Source organism: Chrysochloris asiatica, unplaced genomic scaffold (genome assembly GCF_000296735.1).
Source record: "Chrysochloris asiatica unplaced genomic scaffold, ChrAsi1.0 scaffold00013, whole genome shotgun sequence".
Taxonomy (NCBI): Eukaryota; Metazoa; Chordata; class Mammalia; order Afrosoricida; family Chrysochloridae; genus Chrysochloris; species Chrysochloris asiatica.
Genome location: NW_006408531.1, coordinates 21,450,378 through 21,467,618, shown reverse-complemented (window position 1 = coordinate 21,467,618; position 17,241 = coordinate 21,450,378). Strand labels below are relative to the sequence as shown.

General features: G+C 38.3%; 1 protein-coding gene across 1 annotated transcript in view; it reads left to right on the top strand.

The window, feature by feature from the left end:
* The window catches only part of ENPP3 (ectonucleotide pyrophosphatase/phosphodiesterase 3), a 144,908-nt gene that overhangs the window by 53,657 nt on the left and 74,010 nt on the right, over nt 1-17,241 (top strand). Inside the window, exons 8-14 of the mRNA XM_006834724.1 lie at nt 978-1,097; nt 1,644-1,753; nt 4,404-4,469; nt 5,239-5,315; nt 7,662-7,766; nt 15,303-15,431; nt 16,650-16,681. Of these exons, the coding sequence (XP_006834787.1) occupies nt 978-1,097; nt 1,644-1,753; nt 4,404-4,469; nt 5,239-5,315; nt 7,662-7,766; nt 15,303-15,431; nt 16,650-16,681 (639 nt within the window). The remainder of the gene's footprint in view (nt 1-977; nt 1,098-1,643; nt 1,754-4,403; nt 4,470-5,238; nt 5,316-7,661; nt 7,767-15,302; nt 15,432-16,649; nt 16,682-17,241) is intronic.

The following is a 17,241-nucleotide window of genomic DNA, read 5'->3' as shown; positions in this document are numbered from 1 at the left end:
TGGAGGTTCAGCAAAAAAAAAGGAAGCCTCCCAACAAAATAGATTGGCACAGTGGCAGCAGTGATGAGCTCAAGTGTAATAGTAATTGTGAGGATGACATGGGACTGGGCAGTTCTCTGCTCTGTTGTCTGACTCACCGCCTGTACGACACCTGAAAACAGCAACCCTTCCTTGAAGAATACTGCTTTCTTTGATTTACACCACATCCACACGGCACTTTGGGCATTCTCGGACAATTCAAATCATGTTCCCTTTAAATATTCTCTATTTGGGAACAAAATTAAGTTTGAAGGGACAAGATCAGGGCTATAGGGTGGATGGGGCAAAGGGTCTCCATTAAATTCCATTAAATTCTGTCTCATAGGACAGCCCCTGCTACCACCATTGAAGAATGAGCAGGTGCATTGTCATGATAGGAAAAATGATTGTCTTAACTTTTCTGGCCTTTTTCTCACCAATGCAATTTTCCATTAAAAAAAAAAATTATAATAAGCCTACATGGTAGTTTTTTTGTTCTTCAAGAATATCTATCAATATTACCTTTTTGGAATTCCAAAAGAACTGTCATCATAATTGCTGTGCCTTGAATTAACTGGCCTAGCAGATTCCCTCAGAAGCCACTGTTTTGATTAGACCTTTTTATTGAACCCACTCTAATGAGACTAAGACAACTGTATTACTGATAGAACTTGCCTTCAGTCAGATTGCAGAAACATGTTTAAATGAGTTGTGTTTGGAATAAACCAATGCGTTTATGAACTAGAACCCTACTAGCAATACTTTTTGAATTCCACTTTTGTGTGTCTGTTTATTACATGTATTGGCATTTGGGTATTTATTCAAGGGTTTTACACTGAAATTTATATGACAATTTTTCTAGATATGAGTTATAGATCTTATGATATTTAAATTTAAATAAATATTTCACTAATATGTTATTACATCTTATGTCTTTTTTAATATATATATTGTTTTAGGGCTTATATCCAGAATCACATGGCATCATTGACAATAATATGTATGATGTAACCCTCAATATGAATTTTTCACTGTCATCAAAAGAAAAAGAGAATCCAGCCTGGTGGGGTGGACAACCAGTAAGTAGCATTTAATATGAGAAACCCAAATAGCTTCCATTTCCCAAAATGATGACAAAACTCTTCCTGGAGAGTTTTACATTATCATACATCTAGTTTCAAGGTCTAGATGTGGCAACATGTCTTACCACTATATATAATTTGAATTTTAAAACCTTTATGATTGTTCACTGAAATGGCCTTTTTGATGAAACTTGAGTGTTATATTATAAATCTGAAAATTACTCAGATTATATATTAATTATCCTCATTCTATTTCGTAATTCATTGAAAGAGAAAGTGAAACTGTCAGTTTACCAATTTGAAAGGAAAAAAAAAAAGATTTTTTTTTTTACTACCTTACTACCTTTCTGATTTTTAAGCATGATCCCTGGATAATTATGTCTTTTAATTGCTACACAGACAAATTTAAAATAATTCAAAGATATTTTATACACTTAAGTAAATTCAATACATTTGCAACTGTAAATATTGTTCAGTTTCTACAATTTCTTCCCAAACTCATTATTCTATTGACTTTTTCACCTTAACAATTTTCTCTTATAGATCTGGCTGACAGCAATGAATCAGGGTTTAAAAGCTGGTACCTACTTCTGGCCAGGATCAGATGTGGCTATAAATGGCACCTTTCCTTCCAAATACGTGGTGTACAGCAAGTAAGTGCAGGACATTCAGGCATGACTCCATCTAGACAGGAATGACTAGGAGATGGGGTTTTGTTTTTTGTTTTTATTTTAATCTTGATAGTAAATCTATTCTTCCAGTAGTTTGGGCCCAAACTCTTGAAGTCATTACTGATGCCTCTCTTCCATATCTCTCATCCAGTCTGTCAGGAAATGCATTTGGCTCTAATTCAAAACACATACAGAACCAGAGACTATTTTCCTACCTATGGCATTACCACTCTGGGTTGAGTTATCATCATCTCTTCCTAGTATGGCTGAAATCACTTTACAGACCTCCCTGCCTCTAGTCTAGTTTCCTGTAATTCATCAGTCAGAATGATTCTTTTAAACAGCAAGTCCAGTTATGACTTTTTTTCCTTTGCTTACACCAAAAAAAAATTTGATACCTCCCTATTTCTCTCAGAGTAAATGCCTACAAGGACCTACACAGTGTGACCTGCACCATCCCACCTCTTACCTCTCAGACCACCTCTCCCACCTTTCCCCTGCATGCTCATTCTGCTGTAGCCACACAGACCTCTTCTCGAGTCCTCAAACACTCCAGGTTTCCTTCCTTCTTCGGGCCTTTGCACTGCCTGTTCCCTCTGCTTGAGATGATCTCAGTCCACGTATCCATGCAGCCAACTCCCTAGGCTCTTTCAGGTCTCTGCTCAAAAATCTCCTTCTCAACTGACTATACCACAATTTAAAACTTTAGTCTACTTATTCCCCTTAGGGCACTGAGACCTGGATAAGTAGAATAAAGTTTTAAATTGTGCATTCTGTTCTAGTGTGTCTTTTTTTACATAGCAATGATCACATTCTATAATTTATTGCTGTTTTAACTTTAAGATTGTCATAGTGTGATGACTTATGTGTTGCTGTGATTTTGGAAGTTATCCACCAGTATTTTAAATACCAGCAGGGTTACCCATGGTAGACAGGTTTCAGCATAACTTTTAGACTAAGACAGACTAGGAATGAGAGGCATGCTACTTTTGAATGGTTAGCCACTGAAACCCTTATGAATGGTAACAGAGCTTTGTCAGATAATGGAGTCCTGGTGTGGAGCTGTATGGTAAGCACTGAATTGCTAACCACAAGGTCAGCAGTGGTTTAAACCCACCAGCCACTCCTTGGAAATACTATACAGGGTCACTATGAGTTGGAACCAACTCAATGGCACTTAACAACAACAACTTTGTCAGATACAGTGCCTGACCCAAATATTTGGCCCCTGGTATTTTCATTCGTTTCATATGTCTGTGAAAGTTGGACAATGAGTAATGAAGACCAGAAAAGAATCATTGCACTTGAATTATGTTGTAGAAAAGTATTAGAAATACCACAGACTAAAGGAGCTCTGGTAGCGTAGTGGTTATGAATTGGGCTGCGAACTTTAAGGTCAGTGGTTCGAAACTACCAGTCGCTCCGCGGGAGAAAGATGAGGCTTTCTACTCCCATAAAGATTTACAGCCTCGGAAACCCTGTACTGGGTCGCTATGGGTCGGACCCGACTCGATGGCACTTAACAACAACAACAACAAAGGAAAAACACACAAATCTGTTTTGGGGAAAGTACAGTAAGTAAGCAAGGATAACGAGACTTTGTCTACCATATGTTGTACATGTCATCAGGATGGACAAGTCCTTGGAGAAGGACATCATTCTTGGTAAAGTGGGGGGTCAACGAAAAAGAGGATGACCCTTAATGAGATGGAATTACTCACTGGGAGCAGCAATGGACTCAAGCGAAGCAATTGTGAGGACGGTACAGGATAGAGCAGTGTTTTGTTCTGTTGTGCACAGGATCGCTATGAGTCAGAACTGACTTGATGACACCTAACAACAACAACAATAAGTTTGTTACATATCTTCCTCTGCTAGTACGTAATCTCCAGGAAGGCAGGCATCTTTGTTTGTTCCCAATAAAGTTTGTTTTCAATGAACAAAGCGTGACAAGCAATGGTGGTAGTGGTGGTGGTGGTATGGCTGTGGAGTTGGTTCCGACCCATAGCGACCCTGTATAGGGTTTCCGAGGCTGTAAATCTTTATGGGAGCAGAAAGCCTCATCCTTCTCCCATGGAATTGCTGGTAGTGTCGAACTTCTGACCTTGAGGTTCGCAGCTGGACTCATAACCACTACGCTACCAGAGCTCCTTGGTGACTAGCAATAGGTGCTCAGTATATACATCAATGCTTCACTGACTGAAATGGATAACACTGAATATCTGAAAATATCAACCTACATTCCTGAATAGGAAGGATGAATATTGGTACTGTGGGTTAAGCACTGAGCTGCTTACTGCAAGATCGATGGTTCAAACCCACCAGCCACTCTATGGGAGAAAGATGATGCTGTCTGCTCCCGTAAACAATACATTCTAAGAACCCCTAAGGAACAGTTTTGCGGGAGAAAGATGAGGCTTTCTACTCCCGTAAAGATTTACACCCTCGGAAACCCTGTACAGGGTCGCTATGGGTCGGAAACGACTTGACGGCACTTAACAACAACAACAAATTTAGGGTTGTAATGAGTTGGAATCAACATAAGGGCAGTAGATTTCTGAACAGGCATATAATGCGATAATTCTTTAAAATATATATTTTTTTAAAAAATAATTTTTATTCCTTTTTTCAGTAAGATTCCATATCAAGAGAGGATTTCTACATTGTTGAAATGGCTGGACCTGCCCAAGGCTGAAAGGTAATATCGAGTTTCAGAGAGTTGCAGGCACAGTGGGATATATATGGGTAGAAAATGAAATTATTGCCTTACTTAAAATGACTTTCTGTAGAAAAATAACCCTAGAATTCCTTAAGTGAATGGGCACTTTTGCTGTAGAGATGTGGTTGACATCTCAAACAATAGAAATAGAGCTGGTATTAAGGACAGAGGCAAATCTTACAGCATCAGATATAGAGGTATTGTTTCTTGACATGACCTCCACATTTCTAAAGGCAATAAGAACAGTGTAAGCAGCCTATACACTTCTGAAGTTCAAGGTAGAACTGAGAGTGGGTGTGAAATTCCATGATGAGATCCAACTTTAGGAGCCAGAGCTCAGAGCAAGGCCATAGCCCCAGGCTGGGGTCAGAGCACCCGGAAAAGAAAGCACTAGGGAAATAATGCAACAGAAACCAAACATCTGAAGAGAGAATTAGGCTTGTAAAACTAGGAGGGCAGAACAAAGAATCAGCAAAAAGTCAGAAACCAGGAAACACAAAAACTGGACCACACCAAGAGAGGTTTTAACAAGAGTAAGACAAATACTCAAACCGAGGCATACCAGGAAGGTATTATTTATTTCCTGCTAGGAAACCTTTCCCTTCTGGGTTTCACCTGGCCTGAATGAGAGAGGGAGGACAGAGAAAAACAGAAGGCAACTGACAGAAAGTTCTAGATCTACAAAATCCCCAACGCTAACGCATAGATTTATTCTAAATTCGTAATGTCTCTTTGCTTTTACCACTAGACCCCATTTTTACACCATCTATGTGGAAGAGCCTGATTCTGCAGGTCATAGTGCTGGACCAGTCAGTGCCAATGTAAGTTTGTTTGTTTGATTGCTTTCTAAACACATTTTAAAATCATCTTACCCTAACACACACACACACACAATTTATTTTTAAATTTTCACTCAACAAAAATGTTTTTGATAGCTATCCAAGGAAATCGAAATAGGTATAAGTCCACAAAAGATATCTGCCGTATTAATCACATGTTGATTTATTTGATACACATTTATTAAATACTTACATGTGTCACCAGTGTTTTGTATAGTGAAAACATCAAGGCTCCATACTGCACATGTCAGTTCAACATGATAGTGTGATTCACTTCAAGCCAAATCTTTTTTTTTGGTAAATGCTATGTATGCACAGTTCCATTCATAAGTTCCTCACCGTTGGACTTAATATGTAATTGCCTAAGCCAAAATGGGAGTCCTAGTGTGGTGCTGTGGGGTAATGCATTGGAATGCAAAGTTGGTGTGACCCTAAGGGTTGGCCGTTCAAGCTCACCAGCCACTCCTTGGAAACCCCATATAGGGTGGCTATGGGTCAGAATCAACTCGACAGCATTTAACAACAGCAACAAAGCCAAAATGACTCCCCTTCTAGTCCCCCATCATCATGGAAATGGACCCTGTAATATTGTTCTTGTATGCCATCAAGTTGGTTCTGATTCATAGTGATCCTGTATAGGGTTTATGAGAGTGGCTAGTGGGTTTGAACTGATGACCTTGAAACTAGCAGTACAGTGCTTATCCTACAGCACCATATCAGTCTCATCATTATCTACTTAGTTTATTCATTAACATTACATGCTAAGATCTTACTATGATTCTTAAGACTGTAGGTTTTAAAAAATAATTTTCTCTTCTAAAATCTACCAAAGCCCACACTTCACTTGTCCATAACCTAAATCTGCAAAGGCCCCACTGAATATGGCATGCTCCTATCCTAATAATTGTCCTCAATTGAAGTGTTTTCAGCAAGTATGTTTCTTTGAGCAGCATGCCTTTGTCCTTTATCAGTGTATTACAACATCATCACAAGATGGCTTTGAGATTATCTAAAACATAGTCACTGTTTCTTTTCTATTTTAATTGTTCATATTTGCTATAAAGTTTTCATGAGAAATACATTAGCTACTAGCAGTATCTTTCATATAAAAGCAAAAAGCAAAAAGAGATTATTGCTATAATAGTACTATGAGAAAGCACACATGTTTCCCCAGTCCGTTAATATAAAGTAAAAATGAACTCCAATTTAACTATTCAGCACCAAGCACTGCTAATAGTATTTGGATATATTTCCTTACAGATTTTTGTACATATGTGTTTGCTAAGAATATACTAAATGTATTTAAAAGCAAAATCAGGATCATACAATATAAGTGTGTAAAAGCGTACCACAGAGATAATGTAGACTCGGTTCCAGACCACTGCAATAAAGTGAGTCACATGAATTCTTTGGTTTCTCAGAGCATACAAAAATTATGTTTATACTATACTGTAGTCTAGTAAACATGCAATAACAGTATGAAGTAATTTGAAATAGAATGAGAGTTACCAAAATGTGACCCAGAAACACTTCGTGAGCATGTGCTGTTGGAAAAATGGTACCAACAGACTTGATCGACATAAAATTGCCACAAACCTTCCATTTGTAGCGAAAAAAAAAAAAGACAAAATCTGCAACTCACAATAACATGAAACACAATAATACGAGGTACGCCTGGATAGAGTTTGGTTTTCATTTTTAAAATAATGGTTAAGACTGTGCTGTGAACATCTTCCCATGTCACTGTTCTCTAAAAATATGTGCTAATGGCTATAGAATATGACTTTTTAAAAAGTGCAATAATTTATTTTCCTTGTATAGTGTGTTGAATATTCTTATTTGTTGGTCTCCATTTGTTTGGCTTATTCATTTCTAAGGATTAATTTATGACAATTTCCCAGCAGTAGAATGATTAGCTTATAAGGTATGCACATTTTTAGCTCTGTGATTACACATTGTTAACATGATCCTCCAGAGAGCGTGTAACAGTTTAGACTTCCAAAGACTCTCCTTCCAAATAGAACAGAATCACGTAAATATTTGCAGTGGAAATGTGCTTGTTGATGTTGAACTCCCCCCCCCCCCACCATATACTTATCAGCCATTAGTATACCTTCCTTTGTAGGGAACACGTTTTAATTTTCTAAAGAGGTTTACAGAATTTGCATTGGTAAATGAGATGACATGAATGCTGGGTTCGCCCATCCTATTTTACAAACCAGTGATTTGAGTAAAGGAAAAGTGTTAATGTTTTATTCAATTAGTTAGTGATTTGGGTATTGAAAACAATTTATGAAAGCAACGTGAACTCTAATTTTTTTTCCTTAGGTAGTTCAAGCCTTACAGTTGGTAGATCAAACTTTTGGAATGTTGATGGAAGGCCTAAAACAGCGGAACTTACACAATTGTGCCAATATTATCCTTTTGGCTGATCATGGTATGTTTTTTGTTATCATAAACCCAAACCCAAATCAAAGCCATGGCCATGAAGTCAATTCCAACTCATAGTGACCCATATAGAAATTCTGAGTCTGTAGATGTTTATAGGAGCAGACAGCCTCATCTTTCTCCTACGGTGCTGTTTAAACCCCTGTAGCTGCTGAGTTTAAACCACCAACCTCATGATTAGCAGCCAAGGTTTAACCCACTGAAGCACCAGGGTTCCTTTTGTTGTTATCACAGATTCTCATTTACTGTATTTTGTCACTTCAGGGAGTGTACAAAAATAGTTGTAATATTTTAAAGTCTGGGCTTCTAGACAGTGGAGATGTTGCTTAAGCAAAGAATGAGTTTTGTTTTCTGTTGTGATGAACACAGCAAAACATTCATTCTAACATTCCTTTTGAAAAGCCACTCACAGATTTTAACTTCTGTTAAAATGGCGCCAATAGCATTTACCAGAGACATGGTAGGGTTATGATTTAGTCATAACAAGTGCTTTTCAGGGGGTGATTCATTTACATCTGTTCGTTGCAATTTATTATTTTGACTAGTTTGTTATGCCATGTGTATTTTTTTATTAGTAGCCTGTTACCACAGTTTTCAAGGCGCACTGGTAGCAATAGAAGATTACGAGTTGGGCTGCTAACCACACATCAGCAGTTTGAGTCTACCAGCAGCTTCTTGGGAGAAAGATGAGGCTTCCTGCTCCCGTAAAGATTTCTAGCTTCAGAAACCCTAGACAGGTTTGACCAGACTCAACAGCACACAACTACCACTACCACAAATCATAGTTTTCATCTATAAAGTCTTTGTCATTCCATACTTCCTTCTTTGAGATTAACTCTTGGTTTCTTTTAACTTGAGTATTAAAATCAAGGTGTCACGTTCTTACTCACCTCACACAGAATGCCTTTACATAGTTTCAAGGCAGGTATTCATTCAACAGATATTTTTAAGTGCCTTCTGAATTCTGAACAGTCTACCAGGTAAGGAGTTTTCAAAGCCACATGAAGCAGACGTGGAACTTTTCAAGATAATGTGTTCAGTGCTTGTCTTTTCAGATAGTGTCTTCTCAAGGAGGGCAGTCACACTGAGCTCTAGCATCTGTGAAGGACAGGGATCAGAACAGGAGGTTCTGGACAGAGGAAAAAAACAAAACAAAAAACCCCAAAACCAGGTTTACTGGTCTGATAGAGACTATGATCCAGAACTAAATTCACCCTGTGAATCCCCTTTTAGCCCAACGGTGACAGTCCTATAAGAGGAACAATAGCACCAGGGAGGGATGCACTCCTTACAGCAATCAACCACACAAGAGTAAAAGACAGCATTTATCCAGGAATAAAGCTCACCATCCTGGTGTGGCACCCTAGGATAAGCACCTGACTGCTAACAAAGAGGTTGGAGGGTCAAATCTGTACAGGTTTGCTGTGAGTCAGCACTAACTTGCTGGCACTTAACAACAAGAAAGCTCAGAAGGAAGGAGGGATGAGGAAAGAAGAATGAATGGACCTGGGAAAAACAGACCAGTGGGCACAGTGCTGTTACATTGTGGGGATTGTAATTGAGGTCATACAACAAAACGTGTATGAATTCTTGTTTGGAAAACCAATTTGCTCTGTAAACTTTCACCCAAATCACACACACACACACACAAAAAAAAAAAAAAAACTTAAAAAAAATCTTTTGGACAACAACAAAAAATGATAGAAATAAAAATTAAGATAGTCTGAAGAATCTTCAAATTAAAAGGTTTTAAGTACCAAACCATTTTTCAGATCACATGCTCTTTATAAAAATTCAAATAGCATACTTATGAAAAACAAACATTGCTTAATTTCTTATTCTTCTAAAGTATTGTTCAACAAAAATACACTTAAAAAATAGTAATTTACCACATTCTTCAAATTGTGCAAGCGTCCTCACCCTCCTTCCCCCAAATGTCTCTGCTCCATTAATATGAGGGGATTTCAAAAAGTTTGTGGAGAACATAGTTAGAAAATAATTTTCCATGCACTTTTTGTATGTCCTTTAAATAAACTCTCTGCTCCTTAAGTTTCCGATCTAAGTTTTTGAGTTGGTATCAGTGTGATCCTGGTAGATTGTTTTTGTTGTTAAGTTGAGTTGTTAAGACTCATCACAACCCTATGCACAACAGAAAGAAACCTTGCCCAGTTCTGCACCAATCTCTCAATCTTTGCTACACTTGAGCTCACTGTTGCTGTCACTGTGCCAATCCATCTTCATTGGGGTCTTCCTCTTCTTCACTGACCCTCCTCTTTACCAAGCATGATGTCCTCCAGGAACTCATCCCTCCTGGTAACATGTATCACATAAGGTACACAGAGTCTTGTTATCTTTGCTTTCTCCTGGCTTCTAAGGAGTGTTCTGGTTGTAATTCTTCCCACATAGATTTGTTTGTTCTTCTGACAGTCTGGATTAATGACTAGAAAGTCAAGCTGTTACCTACAAAGATTTACTAAAGAATACCAGGTGTGGCACTGTGGGCTAATGTGTCTGAATGCAAAGTCATTTGAACTGTAAGGTCGGTGGTTCACGCTCATCAGCTGCTCCTTGGTAACACTATACAGGGTCGCTATGGGTCGGAATCGACTCGATCGCACTTAACAACAACAACAACCTTAAAAGGGGAAGAGAAATTTGTTAAAGAACACCTTGCAAGAGGAGGCACACTATAGTAGCTGTGCCTCCCCTCCCTAGTGTACAAAGCTAGAAGGTTAAATAGGGCAGTTTGTGATGGAGAGGGCTAGTTTGGATGAGCTCCAGGGTGGAGATGCTGGTGGTGGCTTGACAACTGCCATTCCTTCCATCCTTCCCCCATTACCCCTGGAGCTTCAGGTGCACTTTCTCTTCAGTATGCTGGAGTCTGCACTTTCAAGATGGAATCTGTCTCAAGGGTCTCTGGGGGAACATTGTCTATCCTTAATATGGGTGGTGGTGCATGCGCATCTAGATATCAACTTCTTCTTGCTTCATTCCTACTTGTGATCTATGAAACCAATTTTGGGTTATTTTAAGGTTTTCTTCTTTTTCCTGTGAGCATGCTCCAGGATCCTGTTTGTTCTGTTTTTAGGGCAAGAGGGAGTTTGTGGTTATTTTGCGGGTTTATCATGAAGTCAGGCATTGCCTTGTGGGAAGCTAGGATATGCCTAATATTGTTATGTTATTTTTCTAAATGTCAGCATGCTCTAGGATTTTTGGTCAGTGTTTTCCAGACCCCATGATTCCCAGGCTTTTGGTCAGAGTATACAAGGCCCCAAGGTCCTATTCCTTAACAATTGTTCTTAAGTGCCATTGAGTCAGTTCCTATACATGTTGTTGTTGTTAGGTGTCATCGAGCCAGTACCAACTCATAGCGACCCTATGCACAACAGAACAAAACATTGCCCAGTTCTGAGCCAACCTCACAATTGTTGCCACACTTGAGCCCATTGATGCTGCCACTTGGCCAATCCATCTCGCTGGCGGTCTTCCTCTTTTTCTCTGACCTGCCACCTTGCCATACATGGTATCCTTCTCCAGTGACTGGTCCTCCCTGACAATATGTCCAAAGTATGAGAGATGAAATTTGGCCATCCTGGCCTCCAAGGAGCACTCTGGCTGAACTTCTTCCAACACAAATCTATTGGTTCTTTTGTCAACCCATGGCACTTTCAATATTTTCCTCCACCACCATAACTCAAAAGCATCAATTCTTCTATGGTCTTCCTTATTCATTGTCCAGCTTTCGCACGCATATGAGATGATTGAAAATACCATGGCATGGGTCAGGCGCACCTTAGTCCTCAAGCTGACATCTTTGCTCTTCAACACTTTAAAAAGGTCTTGTGTAGCAGATTTGCCTAATGCAATGTGTCGTCTGATTTCTTGACTGATGCTTCCATGAGTGTTGATTGTTGATTCAAGAAGAATGAAGTCCTTGACAACATCAATCTTTTCTCCGTTGATAAGAATGTTGTTTATTGGTCCAGTGGTGAGGATTTTTGTTTTCTTGACATTGAGACACAATCCATACCGAAGGCTGTGGTCGTTTATCTTCATCAGTAAGTATTTTAAGTCCTCTTCATTTTCAGCAAGCAAGGTTGTATAATCTGCATATAGCAGGTTGTTAATGAGTCTTCCTCCAATCCTGATGCCATGTATTTCTTCATATAACCCAGCTTCTAAGATTATTTGCTCAGCATACATGTTGAATAAGTATGGTGAAAGAATACAACCCTGTTGGACACCTTTCTTAATTTTAAACCATTCGGTATTAGCTTGTTTTGGTCTAATATCTGCGTACAGATTCCTCATGAGCACAATTAAGTGTTCAGGAATACTCATACTTTGCAATGTTGTCCATAGCTTGTTTTGATCCACACAATTGAAAGCCTTTGCATAGTTAATAATGCACAGGTAAACATCTTTATGGTATTTTCTGTTTTCAGCCAAGATCCATTGGACATCAGCAATGATACCCCTTGTTCCATGTCCTCTTCTGAATCCGACTTGAACCTCTGCAAGTTCTTTGTCAATATATGCTTGCAGCCATTTCTGTATTACCTTTAGTAAAACTTTACTCCAATGGGATGTCAAAGATATTATCCAATGATTTCCTCATTCCATGGGGTCACCTCTCTTTGGATTGGGCACAAATGCAGATCTCTTCCAATCAATTGGCCAGATAGTTGTCTTCCAAATTTCTTGGCATAGATGAGTGAGTACCTCACTGTCTTGAAAGATTTCAATTTTTATTCCATCAATTCCTGGTGCCTTATTCTTTGCCAATTCCTTAATTGCACCTTGAACTTCTTTAAGTATCATTGGCTCTTGATCTTATGCTACCTCTTGAAATGATTGAACATCAACCATTTCCTTTTGGTACAGCGACTCTGTGTATTCCTTCCATCTTCTTTTAATGCTTTCTGCATCATTCAATAATTTGCCCAGAGAATCCTTCAATAATGAAAGTTGAGCCTTGAATTTTTTCTTCAGTTCCCCCAGATTGATAAATGCTGAGTGTGTTCTTTCCTTTCGGTTTTCTGATTCCAGATCTTTGCACATTTTTTTGTAATATTTGACTTCGTCTTCTCAAGCTGACCTTTGAAATTTTCTGTTCGGCTCTTGTACCTCCTCATTTCTTCCATTTGTTTTAGCATCTCTACTCTGGAGAGCAAGTTTCAGTGTCTCTTTTGATATCCATTTTGACTTTTTCCTTCTTTCCTGTCTTCTTAATGACTTTTTGCTTTCCTCCTGTATGATGCTCTTGATGTCATCCCACAACACTTCTGATCTTCAGTCTTTAGTGTTTAATGTATCAAATCTGTTCTTCAGATGATCTCTAAATTCAGGTGGGATATATTCAGGGTCATATTTTGAATCGTGTGGACTTGTTTTTATTTTTTTCAGCTTCAATCTGAATTTGCATATGAGCAATTGATGGTCCTTTCTACAATCTGCCCCGGCCTTGTTTTGGCTGAGGATCTAGAGCTTTTCCATCGTCTCTTTCCACAGACACAGTCAATATGATTTCTATGTATTTTATCTGGTGAGGTCCATGTGTACAGTCATTTCTTATGCTGTCTAAAGAAGGTATTTGAAATGAACAAATCATTGAGTTTGCAGACTTCTATCATGTGATCGCCAGCATCATTTCTATCACCAAGACTATATTTTCCAACTACTGATCCTCTTTGTTCCCAACCTTTGCATTCCATTCACCAGTGGTGATCAATACATCTTGATTGCATGTTTGATCAATTTCAGATGGAAGAAGTTGATAGAATTCTTCTACTTGATCCTCACTGGCTTTAGTTGTTGGTGAATAAATTTGAATAATAGTGGTATTAACTGGGCTTCCCTGTAGATGCATGGATATTATCTATCACAGATAGCATTGTACCTCATGACTAATCAGGATATGTTCTTTTTGACAATGAATGCAACACCATTTCTCTTCATTTTGTCATTCCCGGCATAGTAAACCATGTTAGATTCAAAATGGCCAATACCAGTTCATTTCAGTTCACTAGTAACATATTGTCAGGAGGGACCAGTCACTGGAGAGGGATATCATGTTTGGTAAGGCACAGGGTCAGCAAAAAAGAGGAAGAGCTCCAGCGAGATGGACTGGTAAAGTGTCAGCATCAATGGGCTCCAGTGTGGCAACAATTGTGAGGTTGGCCCAGGATTGGGGAGTGTTTCATTCTGCTGTGCATCAGGTTGCTATGAGTTGGTACCAACTAGATGACACCTAACAACAACAAAAATGCCTAAGATATCAATGTTTATGTGTTCCATTTCATTTTTGACAATTTCCAATTTTCCTAGATTCATACTTTGTACATTCCTTGTTCTGATTATTAATGGATATTTACAGGTGTTTTCCTTCATTTTGAGTTGTGCCCCATCAGCAAATGAAGGGCCCGCAGACTTTACTCCCATGGGCTTTATTCCATTCGCATCATCACAGCCCCCTCTACTTTGAGGAGACAGCTCTTCCCCAGTCGCATTTTGAGTGCCTTCCAACCTGAGGGGCTCATTTTTTGACACTATATCTGACAGTGTTTCTCTGATGTTCATAAGATTTTCAGTGACTAAATATTTGGAAGTAGTTCATCACACCTTCTTCTTAGTCTGTCTTTGTCTGGAAGCTCATATGAAACCTGTCCACCAAGGTTGACCCTGCTGGTATTTAAAATATCCATGGCATAACTTCCAGACTCTCAGCAACTCATAAGTCACCACAGTATGACAAACTTCTGACAGATGAGTGGTGGTTCCTACTCATAATGATCCTGTATCTGGTTGCCAAGGTGGATTTGAACTGCCGGTCATATAGCTAGCTAACAGTTTGTACTTAAGACAGATCTTAAAAGAACACAATGTTCAAGGCAGACATTCTCTACCAGTTAAACTAAACTATTGTTTGGTTTTAAGATGACTCTATGACTCCAGAAAATCTGGATTCTGTGGTAATTTGAAATTCTCTTCTGCATTGTCTCCTTTTTTATTTATGTTTCTTTTTAAATTTAAAAATGTTTCCTTCCGTATAGATCAGATATTTAAAAATCTTATTTGGTCCTTTGTAAAGGATTAATCATCATTGAGCAGATAGATCTGTTTATTCTCTCATATGGGAAGTGCAGTAGCTCTGTAGGCTAAACACTGGACTGTGAACTACAAGGTCTGTGGTTCGAACCTACCAGCCACTCTGTGGGAGAAAGATGTGGCTTTCTGCTTCTGAAAAGACTTACGGCCTTGGAAACTTTATACAGGGTTGTTATGAGTTGAAATCAACTCAACAGCAATTAACACCAATTGTCTCACACATACATATGACCCTTTCCTCTAGTGCCACTGTGTTCAAGTTCTGCCATTTAAAGTAACAGGATAAATTATATATGTTATTGTGAAACTTGGTTTGAAATCTAGTAACAAAATGTCTTCTGCTTGATATGATTAAAGACCACAGGCTGTTCCTACCTTTGTACATTCAGTAGATAAGGTTTGTTTGTTTTTCATTCAGGAATGGATCAAACTTTCTGTGACAAGTTGGAATATATGACAGATTATTTTCCCCAGATAAACTTCTACATGTATCAAGGGCCTTCACCTCGTATCAGGGCTCGTAATATACCTCAAGACTTCTATAGTTGTAAGTATGAAGATTCACATATGAAATACATGGTAAGGCTGAAAGTGAATAACAATATCACCCTGATTCTATGAGGATGTAAGGTGCTTTAAGGTCTCCCATGTGACCTCTTAGAAAGACCATATGACAGTTCCCATACTTAGGTGTAATCTATAAAGCCTATCCTAAGATCCAATATTGTTAGACTAAATGTTTTCTCTGCCATTCTTAAATCCCAAACCATTTTTGTTTACAATCAAAAATTTTTGTCTACAAAATCAAATCTTTTATCTGATTTTCCTAAAGCATGTTGTTGTTGTTAGGTGCCATCAAGTCAGTTTTGACTCATAGCAAATCAACGTACAAGCGAATGAAGCATTGCTGGGTTCTGTTCCTTCTTCATAACCATCCCTGAGTTTGAGCCCATTGGCAGCCATGGTGTCTATCCATCTCACTGAGGGTCTTCCTCTTTCTTGCCTACCCTCTCCTTTAAGACACATGAAGTCTTTCTCCATGGACTGATCCCTCTGATAACATAGTACAAAGTACACAAGACATAGTCTTGCTATCCCCTCTTCTAAGGGTCATTCTGACAATATTTTCCCCAACACAGACATGTTTGTTCTTCTGACAGTCCATAGTATATTCAGTATTCTTGCCAACACCATAATCCAAATGCATCAGTGCTTCTATAACCTTCCTTATTCACTGTCCTACATTCACAGACATGTGAAGCGATTCGAAATACCATGGGTTAGGTCAATGGCACCTTACTTCTCACAGTGACATCTTTTCTCTTTAACACTTTAAAGAGGTCTTTTGCAGCAGATTTGACCATTGTAATTTCACTTGATTTCTTGGCCACTGCTTCCATGAGTGTTGATTGTGAATCCAAGGAAAACCAAATCCTTGGTAACTTCCATAATTTCTCTGTTAATCATGTTGCTTTTTAAATAAATAAATAAATAAAATTCTTTTGGGCCACTTGTGAGAATTACTATATCATGATTGTTGTTTTTGTTCTTTGTTAAATGCCATTGAGTTGGTTCTGACTCAAAACCATCCTGTATAATCTCGGAGCAGAAGAGGCTTGAACTGCTGACCTTGTGATTAGCAGTGTTTATCCTACAGTACTAGATCAAAGTCATTAATAAATGCATCTGTCAAATTCATTTGAGTTGCTCACATATTTGTATCAATTGTAATGTGATCTATTTTTTTTTTTTTGTTTTGCAACAGTCGACTCTGAAGGAATTGTTAAGAACCTCACTGTAAGTATGCAGTCTCCTCGATATAATTATTTCATTAAATATAGAAAATCCACTGGCAATATATATTTTAAACCCTTCATCAACATTATTTTAACTGCATATCACTAATTGCTTTCATCTTAGTAATTGTCATTTTGGAGTTGATGCCACTAAAGGAAATCTGTTTGGGGTAATTGTAGTACTGATTCCTGGTTTTGCTGAGCTGGCAGAGACACTGTTGGAAAAGGCTGTTCTTGTAAGCTTTAAGCACTTAGCTTAGTCTTTATTGTCTCCTTTATAGGTAAGTTTTCATTTTTCCCAAGCTGCTCTCAGGATTCTTTCCTTGTCTTTGATTTTGTGAAGTTTGATTATAGTATGCCTTGGTGATTTTCTTTTGGGATCTATCTTGTTTGGGGTTCATTTCGCTTCTCATCTTTCATGGTGTTAGGGTTTTTTTTCCCAACAACTCTTTTTTTTTTTTTTTTCCTTAAATGTTTTATTGTAAATTATGTGATAGTTTACATGGGAGAACATTAGTTTTACATTCATTCTATCATATATCGTCTCATTGCCATGGTTAC